Raw genomic sequence first — 21,990 nt, 5'->3', positions numbered from 1 at the left:
AAATATATATGTATGTATATAAATATTTATTAAAGACAAGTAAAAAACTGGGAAGAATATTTACAGATATAAATCAAGATTTTAAAGTTATTACAAAGCAATAACAACAAAAAAAAGAAATAACAGCTAACCTATGAGGTGATTCAAAAAGGAAATTCAAACAAGTAAATGCAGATTTGTTAAGCTTTATTAGTAATCTAAAAAACGTATATTGAAAAATATTTGACCACTAAATTAGAAATATGAAATTACTACAAAATTTATTCAGCATTTACTGTATCTAATCAAACAGACAAAAACTCCTTGGCTCATGGATGATGGCACAGAAACTGATACAAGAACTGATTACTGACAAAGAAGCAGATGAACCAGCTTAAATATCCAACAAAGAAGCATTGCATTAAATAAAGATACATGCTCAATTGGAATAGTATGTAGTGGTTAAAAGTTATATTTTGAAGAAAATTTGACAATATGGAAAACAGTCACAATGTATCAGAAAAAAACACAAGTTATATCAAATATTATTTGGAATACAACCCACGTAATTCTCTGGGGAGTAAAGGTAATAGTTATTTTAAATTATTATCTTATATTTTCTACATTTTCTTTAATACATATTACATCTTCAAAAAATAAGTAAATTAAGTTTAAAAAAATCTGAATGTTTATTACCTTGAAATCAGAAATCACATTATGAACCTTGAAATACTTAAATATAACATGAAATTTAGCAATATATTTTCTAATTCTGGCAGTATTCCTAGCTTTAATTTTTACTTTCTTTCCTTTCAGTGTGTTAACTTATTATAAAATGATGAGTTTATTTTTCTTACCTTTGAAAAGTCCTTTGATACCTCCCATCTTTTTTACCATTTGTGCAAATTTAGTATATTGTGTCAAAAGTTCTTGAACATCTCTCGTTGACACACCTGATCCTCTTGCTACTCTCTGGATTCTTCCTGGTTGCTTACTAAAAACCTTGGCACCATCTGTACTGTCAAGTTCTGCAGGCAAGGAAGGGTCAATTACTTTTCACTTACATACAATTAACTTTCATTATCAAAGCAGTTATATGCAGATATCTTACACACATAAAAACAATTATAATGATCAAACCACAACCAGATTTAACAAATGTTATCAGCTGCCCTGTTTACCTGATTATTAAAAGTTACATATGGAATATATTACAAAGAAATTTATATTCATAAGCTATAAGAAACAAAAAACTAATATGTACTTACTCTATAGTTTAAATAAAATAGAACATTCTGAAAACCTTTCAAACCCATGCCCATCCTTTCCATATCTCTTATCTAACTGCTCCTCAGAGCATGTATCAGAGATAAAAGGTATATTTCAGAAAAGAACAAAAGTGCTCACCTTAGCTCTAAATACCATTAACCTTTAAATAATAAATTTAGGCATGTATGCAAGCAGAAGTAGGTAGATCTACCTATATTAACAGAATAATTATTATATTTCCTATTATCAAGTAATTACTACTGGTATTCTAATCCTTTCTGTAACAGTTAATTTGCTTCAGGGTTTTGATAACTCTTAGAATATGAGGCATATTTCTTCTGGTATTAGTTGCATATAATCTCAGAAATGAAATGGCCTTTAGTCAAAATCTATTAAGTCTGCATCCTCTCTACAACATCCCCCATTAGTGGTCATCTAGCCTCGGCCTTGATATCCCCAGGAGAGATAACCCACTATCTAACATAAGACAATCTATACCATTCTATTATTTCTATAATTATAAAAAATATTTTTACATATTAAAATGAAATATGTTTTCCTGGTACTTCTTCCCATTTGCATAAATGTCTCGTCAGCAGGCACAAAGAATAAGTCTTTCAAATATTTGAGAGCCACCCACATGTGACCTATGAATTTCTCTAGGTGAAAAATATCCAACTCTTTAGAACTCCATTTATCATACTGCTTTTCTAAATACAACTTCTAATGTGTCTATGCCCTCTAAGCATTCTGTCCAGAAGTAAACTGAAATCCAGATGAAGTCTGATTACCAATACAATACAATATTAAATTGTCTCAGGATAAGCTTACAGTCCATTAAAACTTCTAAATCCATTTCATAAATGCAGATTTTAAGCCATATCTTTACTATTAAATATTTAGGAAATCTGTATTATATTTCTTTCAAAAGCTCAAATAGAGTTGAGAGAAGATAAGCTAATAATAGCACATCTATAATAGCAATATGATAGAATTAAGCAAATAGCAGGAGACATAAAGAAGAAAGGAAGCCAGGAAGAGCTCCAGGCAGTCGTTTCTCTTTAAGTGAGTAGTCCTGAAGGACAAGGTATGAGGTAAGTACAGAAGAGAAAGGAGAAGGGGGCATTCTAGGAAGTAGAACATAGATTCCTACAGTAATAACTATGTTTAGAAGAAATCAATCATAAGTAAGAGCTGAGAGATTTAAGAAGTTGTACAAGTAAGGTAAGGGCAAGTTATAACAGAACTTGTATGCCAAGCTTAACAGTTTAGAATTCATCATGAAGACAATAAAGAACAATTGAAAGATTTGAGCCCAGAAGAAAAACCATTCTGTGGCAGTGAGAAAGAAAGATTGAAAAGAGGAGTGAGAAAATAAAAAGGGAAATGTTAGGGAGGCTAACACAGCTATGCAGTAGATATAGAGGCAAAGAAAACAGGGAATATGTGAGAAATATTTAGGAAGTAGAACTCACTAAAATCTAAGGTGATGTTAAGGTTTCTATGTTCCACTTCAAGCGGTAAAACATTGATACAAGTAGCTGTGTTAAGTTGAATACCTGTGTATATTGTAATACCCAGAGCAATCACTAAGAAAACTACTCAGAGATATACTCAAAAACACCATAGGTAATTTAAATATGTTCAAATAACCCATAGGCACACAGAAAAGAGAAAGCAGAACAAAATCAGAGGGAATAAACAGAATTAGAAATAAATACTAATATATAAACACTATATCAGTTAAAAGAGATCATCAGACTGTATTAAAAGATAAACCACCCAATTACATGCTGTTGACATGAAACTCACTTTAAATATGACACTCTGAAGGGACTTAGAGTACTATGCTAAGTGAAATAAGCCAGAGAAAGACAAGTATCACATGATCTCACTCATATGTGGGATATAAAGAACAAAATAAACTGATGAACTAAACAGATCTAGAGACATAGAAACATGGAAAAGACTGATGAATTTCAGAGGGAAGGCAGGGATGAATGGATGGTAATAAGAGATTAACCAAAGAACTTATCTACACTAATAAAAGAAAAATATGCAAATTGACTGTACCTTCACAATGCCCACCAGCCAATCAGGAGTGAGTATGCAAATTAACTCAACAAAGATGGCAGATTAACTTGCATACACAGGTGCTGAGCGGCTGGGGGCAGGACACTTGCATTGCCACCAAGGTGATGATGCACGTGTTCAACATAGCCCCAGCCACTCTGGGCCTCTGGGCAGTGTGGGAAGGCAGAAAGATGGCTCCAGGCAGAGTGAAGGCAGAAAGGCGGCTCCAGGCTGGCAGCAGCCGGGGAAGGAAGGCCCATTCTTGCATGAATCTTCGTGCATCTGGCCTCTAGTATGTGTATATACATAAAAAGGACACAGGCAAGTATGGTGAAGGCCCGGGGTGGGGGGTGGGAGTGGGCTAGAAAGGGTCAATGGGGGGAAAAAAGAGGACATCTGTAATACTTTCAACAATAATGATAAATTTTTAAAAGTTTGATATAGGTAATTTAAAAGTAAAAAGATGGACTCAGCCAGCATGGCTCAGTGGGTGAAGGTCGATCTATAAACCAGGAGGTCATGGTTTGATTTCCCATCAGGGCACAGACCTGGGTTGCAGGCACGATTCCCAGTAGAGGGCATGCAGGAGGCAGCTGATCAATGAGTCTCTCTCATCATTGATGTTTCTATCTCTTTCTCTCCCTTCTCTGAAATCAATAAAAATATATGTATATTTTTAAAAGTAAAAGGATGAAAAAAGATACACAATGCAAAAAACTAATTTAAATAAAGGTAAAGCCCGGCTGGTGAGGTTCAGTTGGTTGAGCCTAGTCCCATGCACCCAGAGGTAACTGGTTCGATTCCTGTACAAGTCAAAAGACCAGGTTGCGGCCCAATCCCCAGTAAGGGGCAGCCAATTGATGATTCTCTCTCATCAATGTTTCTATCTCCCTCTCTCGTTCTTTCTCTGAAATCAATGAAAACATATTAAAAAAAAGTTGAAGTGGTTGCATTAATATCAAAGTAGATCCAGAACAAAGGAGGACATTACATACATAATGATAAAAGAGTCATTTACCAAGGAGACATAAAAATTCTAAATGTGTATATACCCAACAAAAAAGCATATATACAATATATAAAGTAAAACTGACATATCTTCACAATCAATACAACCATTAAACCAAAAATCAGCGAGGATATAAATCTAAATTGACCTGTTTCTAGCTTGGGTGACTGGGTAGATAGAAATGTCATTTACCAAGAGAGAAGCACTAATTTTGGATCTGATTTGCCTCAGAAAACTTTCAAACATGAAAAAAAAAAAAATGTCCATCATTTAGTGAGCACCTAAAGAGAAGGTGATACAGAGTGTAGATTCTTGAGCCAGAATGACTGAGTTTGAAGCCCATATTCTCTACTCTACCTAGTGATTTTGAGAATATTACTTCCTGCATCTCAGTTTCCTAATCTGTAAAAGATAGATAACAATGGATTTTGACTCGAGAATTGCCCCTTAAGATTTGTTGTGAAAATTAAGTGGGTTAATATATGTTAAGTCCTCAGGACAGTGCTTAAGGACAATGACTAAGACAGAGTAAAGTACTCTAGATATGGCTGCAACTATTAATTCTTTATATAAAACTTCTTGCAGTATTGAAGATAAGAAAGACACAATCTTATTTAAATTACTATGAAAGCCTAAAGCTTAGGAAAGAGATAGAGACAAAAAAAAAAAAAAAAAAAATTCCATGTATTTCTTTGTGAATGAGGCCAGAGGTCAAGTGGTAAAGAGCCTTAAAAAAGAGTATTATGATATACAAGCTGGATTGAATCAGAAAGGGTGCTTAAAAACTAATAAAAAGATAAAGGGGTCTAGGAACTAGAAATGCTAATGGAATGAGAACCAGATAAAGCACCTGAAGTATAGAAGGCAGTGATAATAAAGGATTAGAGAGACAGAGCAATGTACTTCATCTAAGAAGAATGAAAAATGAACAATCAGTTTCAGAGCGAAATAACTTTGCAAACATTGCTTAAACCATCCCTCTCTCATAAATGCCATTTCACATTAGCATACTAGAGATCTGAAGAGTTTCTTTTTAACCTGGCCTTCCACCCAATTTATATGACTACAGAACTCCCCTTTTAAGTTCTTTCTACCAACATCATGAAGAACTAGTGTTGTTTCCATGGAACTAGACCATTTTCTCAATGAAGTCTATCTACTAATCATTAACCTCTGAGTAAGAGCTTTCAAATAAAAATCTACCTAACAAAAGCCTGGTAGTCTCCATTTTTCTCCATCTTGTCCACAAGACCACAGTGAAAACTTGCTGATATGCAGAACAAGTAATCTATCAACTTACCTTGATCATTCATACTATCCATTATCGTCATTAATTTCTTTAGCCTTGCCATTGACTCCTGTTCATTTCCTTTGCTCATAAAATCTGTTCCAAAACCAGGGATCATTCCCTAAAACAGACATATTTAAACACAAAATCAATAATAGCTTGAGATGTATTATTCCGAATGTTGGCATTTAATTATTGGCTTTAACATTGATGCTGGTTTTTAAAGTAGATATTTTACCCAAATATTAAAAATAATTAAAACAAATACATCTATTCTTAGAAATTTTAATGAAAAAACAAGTTATAAAAATACTTTTGAGGATAACTAACCAAGATTTGACTGAAGGGGCCCATTTTCATAATATTTTGAAATTGTTCATACATGTCTCGCAACGTAAACTGACCTGAAATACAATGTGAGTCAGATATATTAGAGGATGTACATTTCATTTCATAAAACTAGTATTTTCTTTCATTATAGGTTCATCTTGAAGCACACTTATAAAATATCTAATCAATAAATACTCATTGAGCAGTTATTATGTGCAAGATCATAGGATGAATTCAATAGAGAATATACAGATACACAGATCTTCTCCTAGAGAGGTTTACATTCTATCAGAGAAAATGGAATAAAAAAAATACACAAGACACTTGAAAACAAAGCAGATAAACTATACCCTCTAGGATGACTAAAATTAAATTGCTCAGACATCTGAAATTTAAAATGATTTGTATATAAACATCTAAGAAATAAACATTTCAGGAATTGGCTTATTAATAGATATAATTTCAAACAAATAAATACTAGTTTTATTAAAAAGAAGATATTCTGAGATAAAATGCTTTTGGCTCCTTATATACCATGTTTCAACTTCTCTATAAGTGCTTCATTGTCATCCAACTTCAACTCGTTGACTTTATCTATCAGTCCTTCAATGTCACCCATACCTATAATATGCAAAAAAGTAAAATGAACAACTAATAGCATACCTTACTTTACATTACACAAAATACATGCACATACATAATAACCCTGTGAGATAGGCAGATCTGTTATTTCTATTTCACTTTAGGTGAGAAGACTGAAGTTAGAAAGGTTAAATGACAAAGCAGGGATGCCAACTCAGGGTTTAATTCCAAATTCCATGTTCTCTATAACAGCTGGAGATATTATGAAAGTTTTATTGCCATTTTCAGTGCTATTAGTACAACCACTATATTTTTGTATTGTGCTCTACAACTTTTCAAAAATAACTTGCCATCTAATAGCTCATGTTAACATTCTAACCACAAGAAGTAAATAACCACCATCCCTATTTTACAGGTGAGGAAGATAAATCATAGAAGGACATGATTCTCCTGAACTAGTTAGTGAGTAGAAGGAATTAAAACTCTAATCTATCCTAAAGATCCATGCTATTTCTTGGAGATTTTTGTGTATTCTACCATCATACATACCAAGAAGTTTGCTGATGAAAGGCTGTGTTTTAAAAGGTTCAAAGTCATCTATATGTTCCCCTGTACCAATGAAAATAATTGGACTTTTTGTGGCAGCAACTCTACAAAATGAAAACATAAAAGAAAAACAAATTACTTGCATATTTCAAAGCTAATTAGACAGAGGTACATAGCTCAAATTTCTTTTAACTAATTAAAACAAAACTATGTATCAGAGGGACTCCAAAATTTTGTTTCTATTTAAACTTCTATCATAGACCATATTAGGTCCACTATTGGAATATATTTTAAATGAACAATAAGAAATCTGTAAGAACGCATACGTGCGCGCGCACACACACACCATATAAGCCTAAGACATAGGACAAGAGCATCAACGATACTTACGCACTGAGTGCACCACCTCCTTTTGCATGGCCATCAAGTTTTGTCACTATTACTGAGGCTACATCTACTTTATCTTTAAAAGCCTTAGCCTGGGCTTCACAGGCCTGCCCAATGGAGGCATCCATCACATAAACAATGTTATCAGGTTGCTAGAAAATTTAAACAGAAAAAATACATATTTTTCCTGATCTTCAGAAACATCATTAGAAGCTATATAAAATATTTATTATAAATAATTATTCATCCAATCAATAAATATTTTGAGGGAGTGCTATGTATTAGGCACTATTTAGGTCCTAAGACAATGAGATAAATAAAATCCTTGTCCTAGTGCGACTTACATTATAGTTAGAGGAGACTGATAAAACTGATATTCTCTATCCCAGTTTAGTAATAACTAAACTGGGATAGAGAATATTAGTTTTGAGGTGAGGGAGACTTCTTTAGGTAGGGTAGTCAGAGAAGGCCTCTCTGGAGGTAAACATTTGGGCCAAGGCCTGAATAAACAAAAAAAAAGTTATACAAAGATCTGGAAGAGTAACACTGTAGGCAAAGAAAAGAGCAAAAGTAAATCAGAGAAAAATAAAAAGTAGAAGAATGCACATGAAAACCTAATTGAATAAAATACAAGTGAGACTATTTCTCTTCGCTGTGCTTAACTAGGTCAAATCCTGGCATAGTTAAAAAGAAACTTATTATAATGAGCCAAAGAATTATAGCCTCCACCCAGTGGCAAAACATGGGTTTATAATGTTATAATATTACCGATAAACTGCTGCTTCTTCCCAAATTACTTCCATCAAAATTCTAAAGAGAAACTAAGTGATGAGTAACATTTTTAAGTGCCTCACTTTGAAAATCCTAAAGTAAATGTTTCTAATTTGACTTAAGTATTTACAGAGAGGAAATGCAATAGTTATTAAAGGTTAATTCCTGATTTTTTTCTCTCTCATACATACTAGTAAGATGAATGAGATAGGAAATTATTTTTCAGATATTTGCTCATGAAAATTTCATTCTTAATATAGAGAAGATAAAGTCATTTCCATACAGACAGAGGTACCCAAGACAAAAATAAAGTACTTGGAGCCTATCTTATAGGCAAAAAATAATTTATACAGGTCATAAATTCAACCAGGGTTTATAATTAACTTATCCAAAGACTTCATAATGTTAAAATAAAGCTACTTACAATAGCATTAGCAACTTGAAGCATTTCTTCAAACAAAGAGTCTTCTTGTTTATGACGGCCACTTGTATCAACAATAATAATTTCAAAATTTTCATTTTTGAATTTCTCCACTCCTTCAGAGGCAATGATAACAGGATCCATTTCTGTATAGCTATTTAATATGGACAAATGATTTAACAACTAACACCAAAACTTCCTTTAATCTATTATGGAAAAGTCATAATGATCTCAATTTCAATTTAGAAGAATAAAACCTATTAAGTATTACATATAGCAATTTACTTCTAGGTCAGCATAATGCGGTATCCAGTTTTCCAATTACAAAATCCTGTCTGATTCTGCTGTATGTCTCTCTTGAATAAGTTGTTTTCTTCAATTTTTAAAAATACAGTAGTTGAATTTTTGTTACCTAGTGTTTCACACGCTTTTCCATTTAATACCCTTTTGTAAGCATTATAAAAACCATTAAATGTTCCTGTAAAGTATGACTTTTAGGCTATAAGCATTCCATCAGATAGCTTTGTCATCGTTTATTAAATAAATGTCCTACTGTTGGTCATTTAACGTTTTTCTCATTTCTTGGAACTAAACATATAGCCAATATGAGAAACATATTAATGTTGCTTCTTTGAAATTGTTGATACACCCCTACATGTTGACCTTAAATAAATTGGTCTGTTTAGACTTTTGGTTTTTAAAACAAAAATGTCTTCCACAACGTTTAATTTCCTTCCTGTTGCACTACTTTTTTACAATCCTCAAAAATGTTTTACTTTGAAAATAAAAAAATGAGATCAAATTTTAATTTGTATTCTGATTAGTGGAACTTTTTATACAGATCAATACTGTCAAATGAAAAGACATAATCTAAAAAAAATGTTTTTCCCTAAAATAACAACACAAATTAGGTAGAAAATATACTTAATAAGAATATGTGTGAGATTTAAATGAAGCAGATTACTAGTTAAGGACATAAAAATGTTTTTACAAAAAAGATATAGCAGATTACTAAATGGAATTATACAAATATAGTAAATATGTCAGTTCTCCCCTAAATTAACTGATTTCAATGGAATATACTTTAAATGATCAATAATCTTGGGTGATTTTTTTTTTTGAAATTTAATAAAAATTTCTAAAATTTATCCAGGGAAATTAGCTGGCTGGAATAGATAAGAAAATGTTGATAAAGAAAATACAGATTAGTTACTACCAGATATTTTAAATATAAAATACAATTAAAATTCATAAATGTGTACTATTGTGATACCATAATCAATAAAAAAAGAAAAAAAAAGAAAATTCATAAGTGTGTAAAAAAAAAAAATGATCAGATATGTTCATAAGTAAAGTGCTTAAGAATATACATGCAGCCGAAACCAGTTTGGCTCAGTGGATAGAGTGTCGGCCTGCAGACTGAAAGGTCCCAGGTTCAATTCCAGTTAAGGACATGTACCTTGGTTGCAGGCATATCCTCAGTAGAGGGTGCACAAGAGGCAGCTGATCGATGATTCTCTCATCGATGTTTCTAACTCTCTCTCTCTCTTTTCCTCTCTGTAAAATATCAATAAAATATATTTTTAAAAAAAGAATATACATGCATACAAAAGAATACAATGATGTCATAAAAAGAATTACCTTAAACAGTATATTGTCTGTAACAGAATTATTAAGATCACATTTTCTTAGAATTTGTTTTAATGAAGTACAACATACATAAAAAGGTCAAATAATCAACTCAATAAATTTTCGCAAAGCAAACGCACAACGATCAAGAAACAACATAACTAGCACCTCCCAGTAATAATCACTATCTTGTCATAAGATCCCTTTTAAAAAAATATATATATTTTATTGATTTTTTACAGAGAGGAAGGGAGAGAGATAGTTAGAAACATGATGAGAGAGAGTCATCGATCAGCTGCCTCCTGCACATCCCCCACTGGGGATATGCCCGCAACCAAGGTACATGCCCTTGACCGGAATCGAACCCGGGACCATTCAGTCCGCAGGCTGACGCTCTATCCACTGAGCCAAACCGGTTTTGGCAAGATCCCATTTTTTAATCAATTCTATAGTGGCATATTCACACAGAATAAAATGCACTACTTTAAATGTTCATTTTGAAGAGTTTGACAAATTTACATAACTCATATGACTCCTATCACAGCAATGGAAGTACAACGCACTGTAAGAGTCCATTTTAATTGAAAATTATCTATCCATCCATCCATCTACCTACTTATCTATCTATATCTGTGTGTTAATTTGATATATAAAGATATTGAAATCAAGCATAGAGAGACACACTAAAAACTGTTAACTCGGAAGTGAAACTTAGTACTTTCACTTATTTAATTTAAAACTTTTAATTAAAATAGTGTTGTTGTTGTTGTTTTTTAAAAAAAGATCGAACAAATAACATAACAGTTCTGTATCTACCACCTCCCCCATCAAATATATAAATTTAACATTGCAGATATAGTTCAAGTTCTTCCCCACTCCCATTCCCTTCAGCCCTCCAAGAAGAAACAATGCTCACTAATATGTTTTTTAAGGTAACATGAATAAAGGAGAAGTTATTTAATAAATGATACTGAGGATACTGGTTAAAAATTAATACTCTAGCCTTGGTCAAAAGTTTAAGTAATTATCAGAGCTATTATATCATTTGAAAATTTTGAACCCTACAGATATAACATTTTATTATCACTTAACCTTTTTAAAAAACACATATATATTTTTATTGATTTCAGAGAGGAAGGCAGAAGGAGAGAGAGAAACATCAATGATGAGAGAGAATCATTGATTGGCTGCCTTCTGTATGCCCCCAACTGGGGATCAAGCCCACAACCCAGGCATGTGCCCTTGATCGGAATTGAATTGGGAACCCTCAGTCCATGGGCTGATGTTCTATCCTCGAGCCAAACCAGCTAAGTCTACCTTGAGTTTTAAAACTATGTGAGAAACAGTCTTTATCCTAAAGTTAAAATACCTACTATTATTCATTAATCTATTTGTTAGAAATCATTATTAAAAAATAACTAAAAGAAAAAAAAATTCAATAAAGAGCATATATAGTCGAAGTTCACTCACTAGCTTTTCTGGCCAGCCAAAAAGTAGAAGGTAATGACTAACAAAAAAATATCCACTATTTAATTACCTCAAATGTTAGCTTCTTTAAGTTTTTTTCCTGAAGGTATTATAAACCATTTACATTAATAATGTTAAGAAAAATGCAATTGTTTCAAACAAATCCTCCTAAATTCAATTTAGACTTGTTTCTTTTCATTAATTATTCTAACATATACAAACTACCTAACTGAATAGCAATGTATCAAATGAAGGATAGCAATGATCAGAATCTCTGATATGTGTACAGATTATAAACCATTTTAAGATGATCAAATTTTGTTTAAAAAATTGGGGGGGAGCCGAAACCAGTTTGGCTCAGTGGTGGAGCGTCGGTCTGCGGACTGAAAGGTCCCGGGTTCGATTCTGGTCAAGGACATGTATTGTACATTGGTTGCGGGCACATCTCCAGTGGGGGGTGTGCAAGAGGCAGCTGGTCGATGTTTCTCTCTTATCGACATTTCTAGCTCTCTATCTATCTCCCTTCCTCTCTGTAAAAAATCAATAAAATATATTTAAAATAAATAAATAAATAAATATAAAAAATTGGGGGGGGAGGAGAGGGGGGGAGAGAGAGAGAGAGATTGATTTGTTGTTCCACTTATTTATGTATTCATTGGCTGCTTTCTTGTATGTGTCCTGACCAGAGATCAAACACTCTGACTGACTGAGCTACCCGGCCAGGCAGATCATCAAACTTTTTTAAATGATGTACTAAAGAAACAAACAGTATGGAATTCACCAGTGTGTGTTTAAATGAGGAGTGCTTTAGACAGATCTTAAAAGAAACAATAGGAATAGAGAGAAGCAGAAAGAGTTCAGAAAGTATGCAAAGGCAGGATGATAAGCATGCAAAGCAGAATTAAAAACTAAATTTCTAATCTATCAGGTTGAATCAGAAGAGTTGTTTTAATAATAAAAGTCATCAATTTACTAATTATATTTCCACTTTGTTCCAGAAAGAATTTAAACTTATAAGTATATATTAAAGTGTGACTAAATAACATAAAATAGAGAGACAAGATGAGGTACTTGAGTATCAAAATAAAAAACAAAAACTCACCTTCCATAGAATGGAATTCTTGCTTTCGTTGCATTCTGTTTTAGTTGGTCAAAAGCCCCTAAGAGATAAAGAGTTAATGAATCCTCAAACTTAAAAATAAAAATTACAGGAAACAAAATTTTAAATTTCAACACATTACCTGCTCTGAATGTGTCTGCACATATCAAACAGGTCTTCCAACCTTTCCTCTGGTAATAATAAGCTAACTGGGAAAGGAAGATTAAAAAATATATAACATCAATAAATATACATTATTATATATATATAATTTTTACTGTTTATCCTAGTTATTTACTTAAGGGATTAAGTAAAACTACCCATATTCTCCTGAATAATAACATTAAATTTTTGAATACAGTAACTTTCCTAAAGAGTTTAAATTCTAACTGCCATACAGTCACATTCAAAGAATATAAGATGATCAAGCAACAAATGACTGTAGTAAAAAATGTTAATTACAATTAGTGTTAATGAAGTAAAAATAATAACATAATCTTCTAAGAAATAATCCTTTGTTTTTTTTCTAAGCTTTAAGATAGTTGAAGCTTGTGAAACTAAATGTGTTAACAAAGTTGAGGCACCCAATTCTGGAAGAAAGTGTGGTATAATGAATTAAAAATTAGCATAAGGATATCTATACTAATAATCTATACTAATAAAAGGGTAATATGCAAATTGGTCATGACGCCCTCACAGTAACAACCAAACAGCAGGCTGCGTGGGGCGACCAGGCCGGCGGGTGGGGGGGGGGGACAGTGAGGGGCAACCAGGCCGGCAGAGGGAGGGGCAACCAGGCCGGCAGAGGGGGGGCAGTGAGGAGTGACCAGGCTGGCAGGGGAGGCAGTTGGCGGCGACCAGGCTGGCAGCGGGGGGAGCCTTGAGGAGCAATTAGGCTGGCAGAGAGGAGCAGTGAGGGGCGACCAGGCTGGCAGGTGGGGCAGTTAGGGGTGACCAGGCAGTTAAGGGCAACCAAGCCAGCAGGGGGGGGGCAGTTAGGGATGATCTAGGCAGGTGAGAAGTTAGGAGCTAGCAGTCCCAGATTGTGATAGGGATGTCCCCTGTGAAATCAGGCCTAAACCGGCAGTCGGACATTCCCCGAGGTGTCCCAGATTGAAGAGGGTCCAGGCTGGGCTGAGGGGACACTGTTTCCCTCCACCTGTGCACGAATTTCATGTACTGGGCCTCTACTCTCTCTATATATAAAAGCCTAAGTGGCTGAACGACCTAACAAGTGGTTGCTATGACTAGCACTGACCACCAGGGGACAGGTGCTCAACGCACAGGATCGGGCTCCCTCCTGTCTGGATCGGGCCTGTGGGGATCGGGCTCTCTCCAATCTGGACTGGACATCCCCCGAAGGGTCCCAGACTGCGAGAAGGCATAGAGTAGGCCAAGGGATCCCAATGGTGCATGAATCCGTGCACCGGGCCTCTAGTGTAAAATAAAGATCTATATTATGCTGGATGTGACACTGTGAATAGGAGAGTCTTGAGCCATAGGAGATAAGGTAAAATTTCCTTTTTTCCCCTCTAAAAAATCATATACTCACCTCCTTAAAAAACAGGAAGTCTTATTGGTAAAAGAAAGAACACAGTTATATAGAAACCAGAGGCCTAGTGCATGAAATTCATGCATTGAGGGGGGGGTCCCCCTTCAGCCTAGCCTGCGCCCTCTTGCAGCCTGGGACCCCTAGCTCCTTACTGCCCACCTGCTTGCCGTTCCTTACCACTTGGCTTGCTGTTCCTTATCGATGCCATGGAGTTGGGAGAGGCTCCGCCATTATTGCTGCATTCACCAGCCGTGAACCAGACTTCTGGCTAAGTGGCGCTCCACCTGGGGGAGCACACTGACCACCAGGGGGCAGCTCCTGTGTTGAGCATCTGCCCCCTGGTGGTCAGTGTGCATCATAACGACTGGTCGTTCCAGTGTTTGGTCGATTTGCATATTAGGCTTTTATTATATAGGATCTATCATTCTTTCAAAAAGCAATCACAAGAAACTATGGGTTTACTTTTTCTTATCCTACAAAAAGCTATCACAAATATATAATAGATACATGAAGTAATACAAAACTGAAAAGCAACAATACTATACAGCCTGATTTAACATAAAATTTGATTTTTACAAAACTATCTTCTCTATGACTTTATTTTAAAATTAATTATAATTTACCTTAGAACATGTGGTAGTTTTACCACTCCCTTGCAATCCAACAAACATGATCACATTCTGTTTTCCTTTAGTAGGTGTCCATGCTTTAACTCCAGGGTCTACAAGCTACATCCCAAAAGTAAATTTAACAGAAAATCAGGTTAACATATGCTTACATTCAAAGCATCTCTCTCCAAAACTTTTAAACTAAAAATAATTTAAGGACATCTGTATAAAAGGCAACCATTATTCTACCATTCTAATACAACTCTATTTCCCTTTGTACATACAGTGGAATTTAAGAACTTATAATAATGCATTGTGAAGTCATAAATAACCCTATAATGTCAAACCAATTCAGAGGAAGAATCTTAAAACATATTTTTGGACAAAGTAGAATGTGAATGAAATGTGAGACCAAGTTTGAGCCAAAGGAGTAATCAACATCAGCACTACAGAAACATATATACAGGTCACATATGAATTTTCAAATTTCTAGTAGTGACATTTAAAAAATCAAACAATTAATATTAATTTTAATGTTTTATTTAACCCAATACACCCAAAATATTAACATTTCAACATGTAGTCTATACTTAAAAAAATAAGTTATTTTATATTCCCTCTTTCTATAGTAGGTCTTCAAATTTGGCAAGTGTTTCATACTTACAGTACATCTCAATTTGAACTAGCCATATTACAAAAGTGCTCAATAACCATATGTGGCAAATGGCTACAATATTGAGATGATATCTATCTTTACATTCAATTTGACAAATATTTATATATGAACAAAATTATATGTGAAAGACATTCCAAATCAGTCAAAAGTCAAATTTTCCAATACCAAATATCTACTGTTCTATAAATTAATATATTTAGAGGGCTAGTAAACAATAATCACAATGTCAATGGAAACTTAAGGTTCACACATGAACAGTCCCCAAACTAACAAGCATGAGGTATTTTTAAAGTTCATTGAAAAAAATTCATTTGCAAGTCAGTTGTTCAGAGCTTAAAACACAGATCTCCATCCTATGGTTTAAAAGCCTAATGTGTTAAGTGTCCGGTTGTCCATTCAACCAATCAAAGTGTAATATGCTAATGATATGCTAAGGCTGCTCAACCTCTTGCTATGATGTGTACTGACCACCACGGGGTAGAGAGTTGACTGGTTGACCAGCTGCTATGATGTTCACTGACCACCAGGGGGCAGACACTCCAACTGGTAGTTTAGCTTGCTGCTGGGGTATGACCGATTGGGACTGAGTGCGAGGGGCCGAACATGCCCTTGAGTCCTCCCACGGTCCCTCCCTGGCTGGTCAACTTCCTGCATCCCTCTCCAGCCCCTGATCATGTATGCACCGGTGGGGTCCCTTGGCCTGGCCTGCGCCCTCTTGCAATCTGGGCTAAGGAACTCTATCCCCAAGTGCACAAATTTCGTGCACCGGGCCTCTAATATAATAATAAAGCCATAATAGTAATTAATGTCCTAGATTAGAGCTTGACAAACTATGTGTATAAAATGTTTTAATGAAACATTACCGCACCCATTCACTTACTGCTTTTGTGCTACAACAGCAGATCCAAGTAGTTGCAACAGAAACCATATGGCCCACAAAGCCTAAACTGTTTAACCCTTAAGAAAAGTTTGCCAAGCTCAAGCTAAAAGATAGCATAAAAGTCACATAATCCACATTACACCTGTATTTGGAAGAAAGTCACGTTGAAGAGAAAGAAGGAAAAGAACACACATTTTGCCTAGCCTTATTAAGTGAACTTTTGAAACAGCCAAAATCTATCTCAAATATAAATCCACTCTTTTTAGAAAACTTATTCTACCCTACATTTACCTCCATTCTCTATATCACATGGCCTAATGAGCTCTATTTGGAACGTATGCATTTTACTGAATTATTATTTTATAAATCTATTCTTCCAGCTGCACTCAACAATAACAGTACAGAAATTTTTAGTCTCAGGACTCCTTTATAATCAAGGTAGTTGGTAAAGATTAGTGCAGTATGGAATATGAAACCCTAATAACTTTTTTTTTTCCCTATTAACTTTCATACTCTATTACGACTTTCAACCTTTTTCATCTCATGGCACGCATAAACTAATTACTAAAATTCTGTGGCATACCATGCCGAAACCAGTTTGGTTCAGTGGTTATAGTGTTGGCCTGCGGACTGAAAGGTCCCAGGTTTGATTCTGGTCAAGGGCATGTACCTTAGTTAAGGACACATACTCAGTAGGGGGTGTGCAAGAGGCAGCTGATTGTTTGTCTCTCATCGATGTTTCTAACTCTCTATCCCTGTCCCTTCCTTTCTGTAAAAAATCAATAAAATATATTTTAAAAATAAAATTCTGTGGCATAACAGAAAATATATTGTACTTTTTGCTGATTTGACAAAAAAACAGCTATTATATATATATATATATATATATATATATATATATATATATATATATATATTTTTTTTTTTTTTAATTGACTTTTTACAGAGAGGAAGGGAGAGAGATAAGGAGCTAGAAACAGCAACCAGCTGCCTCCAGCACACTCCCTACTGGGTATGTGCCCTCAACCAAGCTATATGCCCTTGACAGAATTGAACCTGGGACCCCTGAGTCCACAGGCTGTCACTCTATCCACTGAGCCAAACCGGCCAGGGCAACCAGGTATAATTTTGATTCATTCACCTCAGACAGCTGTTGTTGTACTGGTTTTTGTCACTTCTTAATATGATAACCTAAGGGAAAAGAGGTCAGTGCCCCTGACTAAATAGTCAGATATTGAATTATTAAAAAATATATTTTATTGATTTTTTAGAGCACATGTGTCAAACACAAGGCCCGCGGGCCAAATCCGTCCCGCCAGGCCTTGCAATGTGGCCCGCACAGCGCTGTCATCACTGCACTCCGCTGCATTTCCATCACAATGACAGTTTATGACTGTTCAGTAAACCATTCGGCCCGCGATTTAGGCTGGATTTTAGATTTTGGCCCCTTTTCTGATTGAGTTCGATACCCCTATTTTAGAGAGAGGAAGGGAGAGGGATAGAAAGTTAGAAACACTGATGAGAGAGAAACATCGATTAGCTGCCTTCTGCACACCCCACACTGGGGATGTGCCCGCAACCAAGGTACGTGCTTTTGACCGGAATCGAACCTGGGACCTTTCAGTCCACAGGCTGACGCTCTATCCACTAAGCCAAACCAGTTTTGGCAGGATACTGAATGTTTTAAAAATTCTTGCAGCACACCAGTGTGCCACTGCAGTTGAAAAATCGCTGCTCTATTACATTAAAATCTGTTATTGCATCTTGCACTTTGCATGGATCTTATACTGTTACATGATTTTCTAAAATCAGACATTAATCATTTTGAAAATATTGGAATTCACATTCACTATATAACATCAAATAATTTTTTTAAAAATATAAACTTTTTATTTTAGAATATTTTAATTTGCAGAACAGTTGTGAAGTAGTACAGAAAGTTCCCATATGCTCCATATCCAATTACTCTTATTATTAGCAAATTAAATTACAGTGGTACCTTTGTTCTAATCTATGAACCAATATTGATACATTATTATTAACTAACGCCTGCCGATACTTTTATTCCAATTTCCCTAGTTTTTACCCAATGTTGCTTTTCTGTTCCAGAATACCATCCAGGATTCCATATTATATTAAATCCTCATATCCTCTCTTTTTTTTTTTGTAAAAAGCCTCAGTCCTCTTGGCTATGACATTTTCTCAGACTTTCTTTGGTTTTGATGACTTGGACAGTTTTGAGAAATACTGGTCTGGTTTTTGTACAATTGACCCTGATGGCATTTGCCTGAGGCCTTTCTCATGATTATATTGGGGTTACAGGCATTTTTGGAGGAGACTGCAGGGGTGAAGTGTTTCATTAATTATACTGATGATATGTACTACAACATGACTTATCACTGTTGATGTTGATCTTGGTCACCTGCCTGAGATGGTGTTTGTCGGATTTTGCCACCGTAAAGTCACTCTTACTTTCATCCTTCCCATACTCCAGTCTTCGGAAGGTAGCCGATACAAGCAGCCCCCACTTAGGGAGAGTTATATAACATCAAATAATTTTATTTATTAATATTAATACTAATCTCATCAGAAAAGTAAATACTGGAACACTGTCAAACTTAAGGTAGAGATACAAGTTTCTAGTTTTCACCTGAAAACTTGAATTTTATTGCTCGCCACAATATTGTTAGTTATTTGTCTTAAAGTGGCAGGCTTACTTTATTTACTATGGAGAAAATATTTGCTAAATACCCAAGTCTGAATAACCAGACTACCTATTTTTGTACATTCATATAAAAATGGTGATGCAGAAAAAGTGGCTTATAATCAAACAATCAAACGTGCTTTCTTCAAGTCAACCATCAAATTTCAGTATGCAGCAAAAGGGCTTTCTGCATATTTCCCATTTCATCACACAAAATCTTATAAAGACTTGTGTATACTCAAGGGTCAAGATTTAGTATAACTAATAATATCTATTGCTCCATCAAGGGCATTCTTAAATGAAATTGGCAATTTATTTATTTATTACAAGTATGGGGTAGTAAAGAGTACAATCTCTACCAGTATAGTTTGGTACCATTGCTTTGATTTGCGCTGGGGAGTTTTACTCACAACTGCTTTTGCACCATCAGTAGAAATACCAACCCAATAAAAGAGACAAAAAAGGCAAATAATGTCTTTGTGTTACTGTGAAAACAGTTTGACCTTACTTTGAACACCACTGCTCTGGACCATAAGCTGCTGAATATAAGCACCAGTCTTGCTCATTTCTGTTATCAGCAGCATTTAGCATACTGCCTAGAATAAGGCAGATACTCAATAGTAAATGCTTTTTAATAAAGAACTTAATACTCCAGAATCGCTTATAGAAGCCAGGCTCCAGATTAACAATTTTCACTCATCCTGTGCTCATCTCAGGTGCCAGATGAAAAGCAATCTGGAAATAATGTGAACAGCACTGCACAAGGAATTTGGAGATCAGACCTAGGTCTGCCACTAACTAGTTGACTTACTTTTCTCAACTGCAACTGAGAAGTGTAACTAGATAAATACTTTGATTCCTTTCCTCTGAATTTCCTTTTTTATTAATTAGTCTACAGGATTAAACTGAAATGACATAGCCATCTGAGGTAACTAGACTTTCTCCAAGTACTAAATAGCTCTGCAGGAACCAAAGGAGTAAATGAAACAAATCACACACCAAAGACGAAAATACCAGGAGACCACTAGCAGACATCTGTTGCTCTTTAAAAAGAAAAAGGAGCCGAAACCGGTTTGGCTAGAGTGTCGGCCTGCGGACTGAAGGGTCCCAGGTTCGATTCCAGTCAAGGGCATATACATTGGTTGTGGGCACATCCCCGGTAGGGGGTGTGCAAGAGGTAGCTGGTTGATGTTTCTCTCTCATCGACGTTCCTAGCTCTCTCTCTCTCTCTCCTTTCCTCTCTATAAAAAATCAATAAAATATATTTAAAAAAAGAAAAAGGAGCCGAAACCAGTTTGGCTCAGTGGTAGAGCATCGGTCTGCGGACTGAAGGGTCCCGGGTTCGATTCTGGTCAGGGGCATGTACCTTGGTTGTGGGCACATCCCCGGTGGGGGGTGTGCAAGAGGCAGCTGGTCGATGTTTCTCTCTCATCGACGTTTCTGGCTCTCTATCTCTCTCCCTTCCTTTCTGTAAAAAATCAATAAAATATATTTTTAAAAAAAGAAAGAAAAAAAAAGACAAAGGAAAAAGGGCTTTAGTTCCTTCTCCTCCCACCCTCCTCCCACCATTAGATTGCATACATATTCATTAAAACTCTAAAGATTTCACTATAATTTTCATGATAGCAGCAGCAATATCAGTTCTAAGGTGAAGCAGAGTAATAAGTTATATTTACTAATGCAAAATAAAACTTTTTAGTCCAAAATTGCTCATATCTAGGCAAGAGTTGGGATATTTGGCCTTTTCAAAGAGAACACTGTACACAATGAAGGGTATAGAAAAGAACACTTGTCCGGAGTGATTTTCTGTACAAAAGTAGAACCTGCAAATAGGCAAAACATGACTTTGGCATTTTTTTGCAGGAATAGTACTGGACTTCATATCTGTAATCAGAATTTTGTATTTAGAAAAGTCTATAATAAAATTAGGCCACGTTAGAAAAGTTAATTATCCTCAAAACTTCTAATATATAATAGATGAATAGTCTATAAAAACATAAAAAAGTATTCTGAAATAATATTCCTGTTTGCAGTGCTAACGTATTTTTATCCTTTGAGTCTATAGAGAATCATAGCAGAAGCTTGATATACTTTTTACCTTCACAAGTTCTTTAAATACAGCATGCTGAATCATTTTTCTTTTGTTAAGCCCAGATGCCATCTCCTCAAGATCAATAGCAGACCTTCATGATGATGGTATTTGGGGGTAGGAGGAAGAAGAGCCAGTTAAGACACTAAAAAAAGAAGTTTCTCTCCCCAAAAAATGTAAAAATATTAAATTATTCATATTAATAACCTTTAAATTAACATGTATGTAATTACTACAGATTCAAAAGCCTATACTATAAAGACTGTTCCAAACTGTATCATGAAATGTTAAACATAAGACATTGGTTAGTTTGGAAGGCTTTTAAAAAATTTTAAATATTAGTTTGTCTTCATATCACTGCAGAGTATTAATTTTTAAAATTTTTCTTGCAGTATATATACTTCAAATAAATTTAAACATAGCAGAAAATAAAACTACTTCTCTAGTCCTACATACTTAAATGCTAACAGTACTACATTTATTATCCAGTCTGGTAATATGAAAAGGAGGGACGACCTGTGCATAACAAGGACTAGAATTAAGCAGTTAACTGAGTTCCTTACATTATTCTATGTGCCCTACTCCAGCCAGTGACCCTCCCTGTATACAAGATAACTGAGAGCAGACACAT

The 21,990-nt window shown here is 34.9% G+C and overlaps 1 protein-coding gene across 1 annotated transcript in view; it reads right to left on the bottom strand.

Moving 5' to 3' along the window:
* Positions 1-21,990, bottom strand: part of SRP54 (signal recognition particle 54) — a 49,123-nt gene that overhangs the window by 5,021 nt on the left and 22,112 nt on the right. The window contains exons 4-14 of the mRNA XM_036451786.2: positions 21,369-21,453; positions 15,026-15,130; positions 12,993-13,059; positions 12,854-12,911; positions 8,659-8,809; positions 7,467-7,615; positions 7,080-7,180; positions 6,483-6,569; positions 5,949-6,022; positions 5,631-5,739; positions 837-1,007 (exon numbers count right to left, since the gene is read on the bottom strand). Of these exons, the coding sequence (XP_036307679.1) occupies positions 837-1,007; positions 5,631-5,739; positions 5,949-6,022; positions 6,483-6,569; positions 7,080-7,180; positions 7,467-7,615; positions 8,659-8,809; positions 12,854-12,911; positions 12,993-13,059; positions 15,026-15,130; positions 21,369-21,453 (1,157 nt within the window). The remainder of the gene's footprint in view (positions 1-836; positions 1,008-5,630; positions 5,740-5,948; positions 6,023-6,482; positions 6,570-7,079; positions 7,181-7,466; positions 7,616-8,658; positions 8,810-12,853; positions 12,912-12,992; positions 13,060-15,025; positions 15,131-21,368; positions 21,454-21,990) is intronic.

Source organism: Pipistrellus kuhlii, unplaced genomic scaffold, assembly GCF_014108245.1.
Source record: "Pipistrellus kuhlii isolate mPipKuh1 unplaced genomic scaffold, mPipKuh1.p scaffold_m20_p_1, whole genome shotgun sequence".
Lineage (NCBI taxonomy): Eukaryota > Metazoa > Chordata > Mammalia > Chiroptera > Vespertilionidae > Pipistrellus > Pipistrellus kuhlii.
Note: the sequence above shows the minus strand (reverse complement) of the source record. Positions and strands in the feature narration are given on the sequence as shown.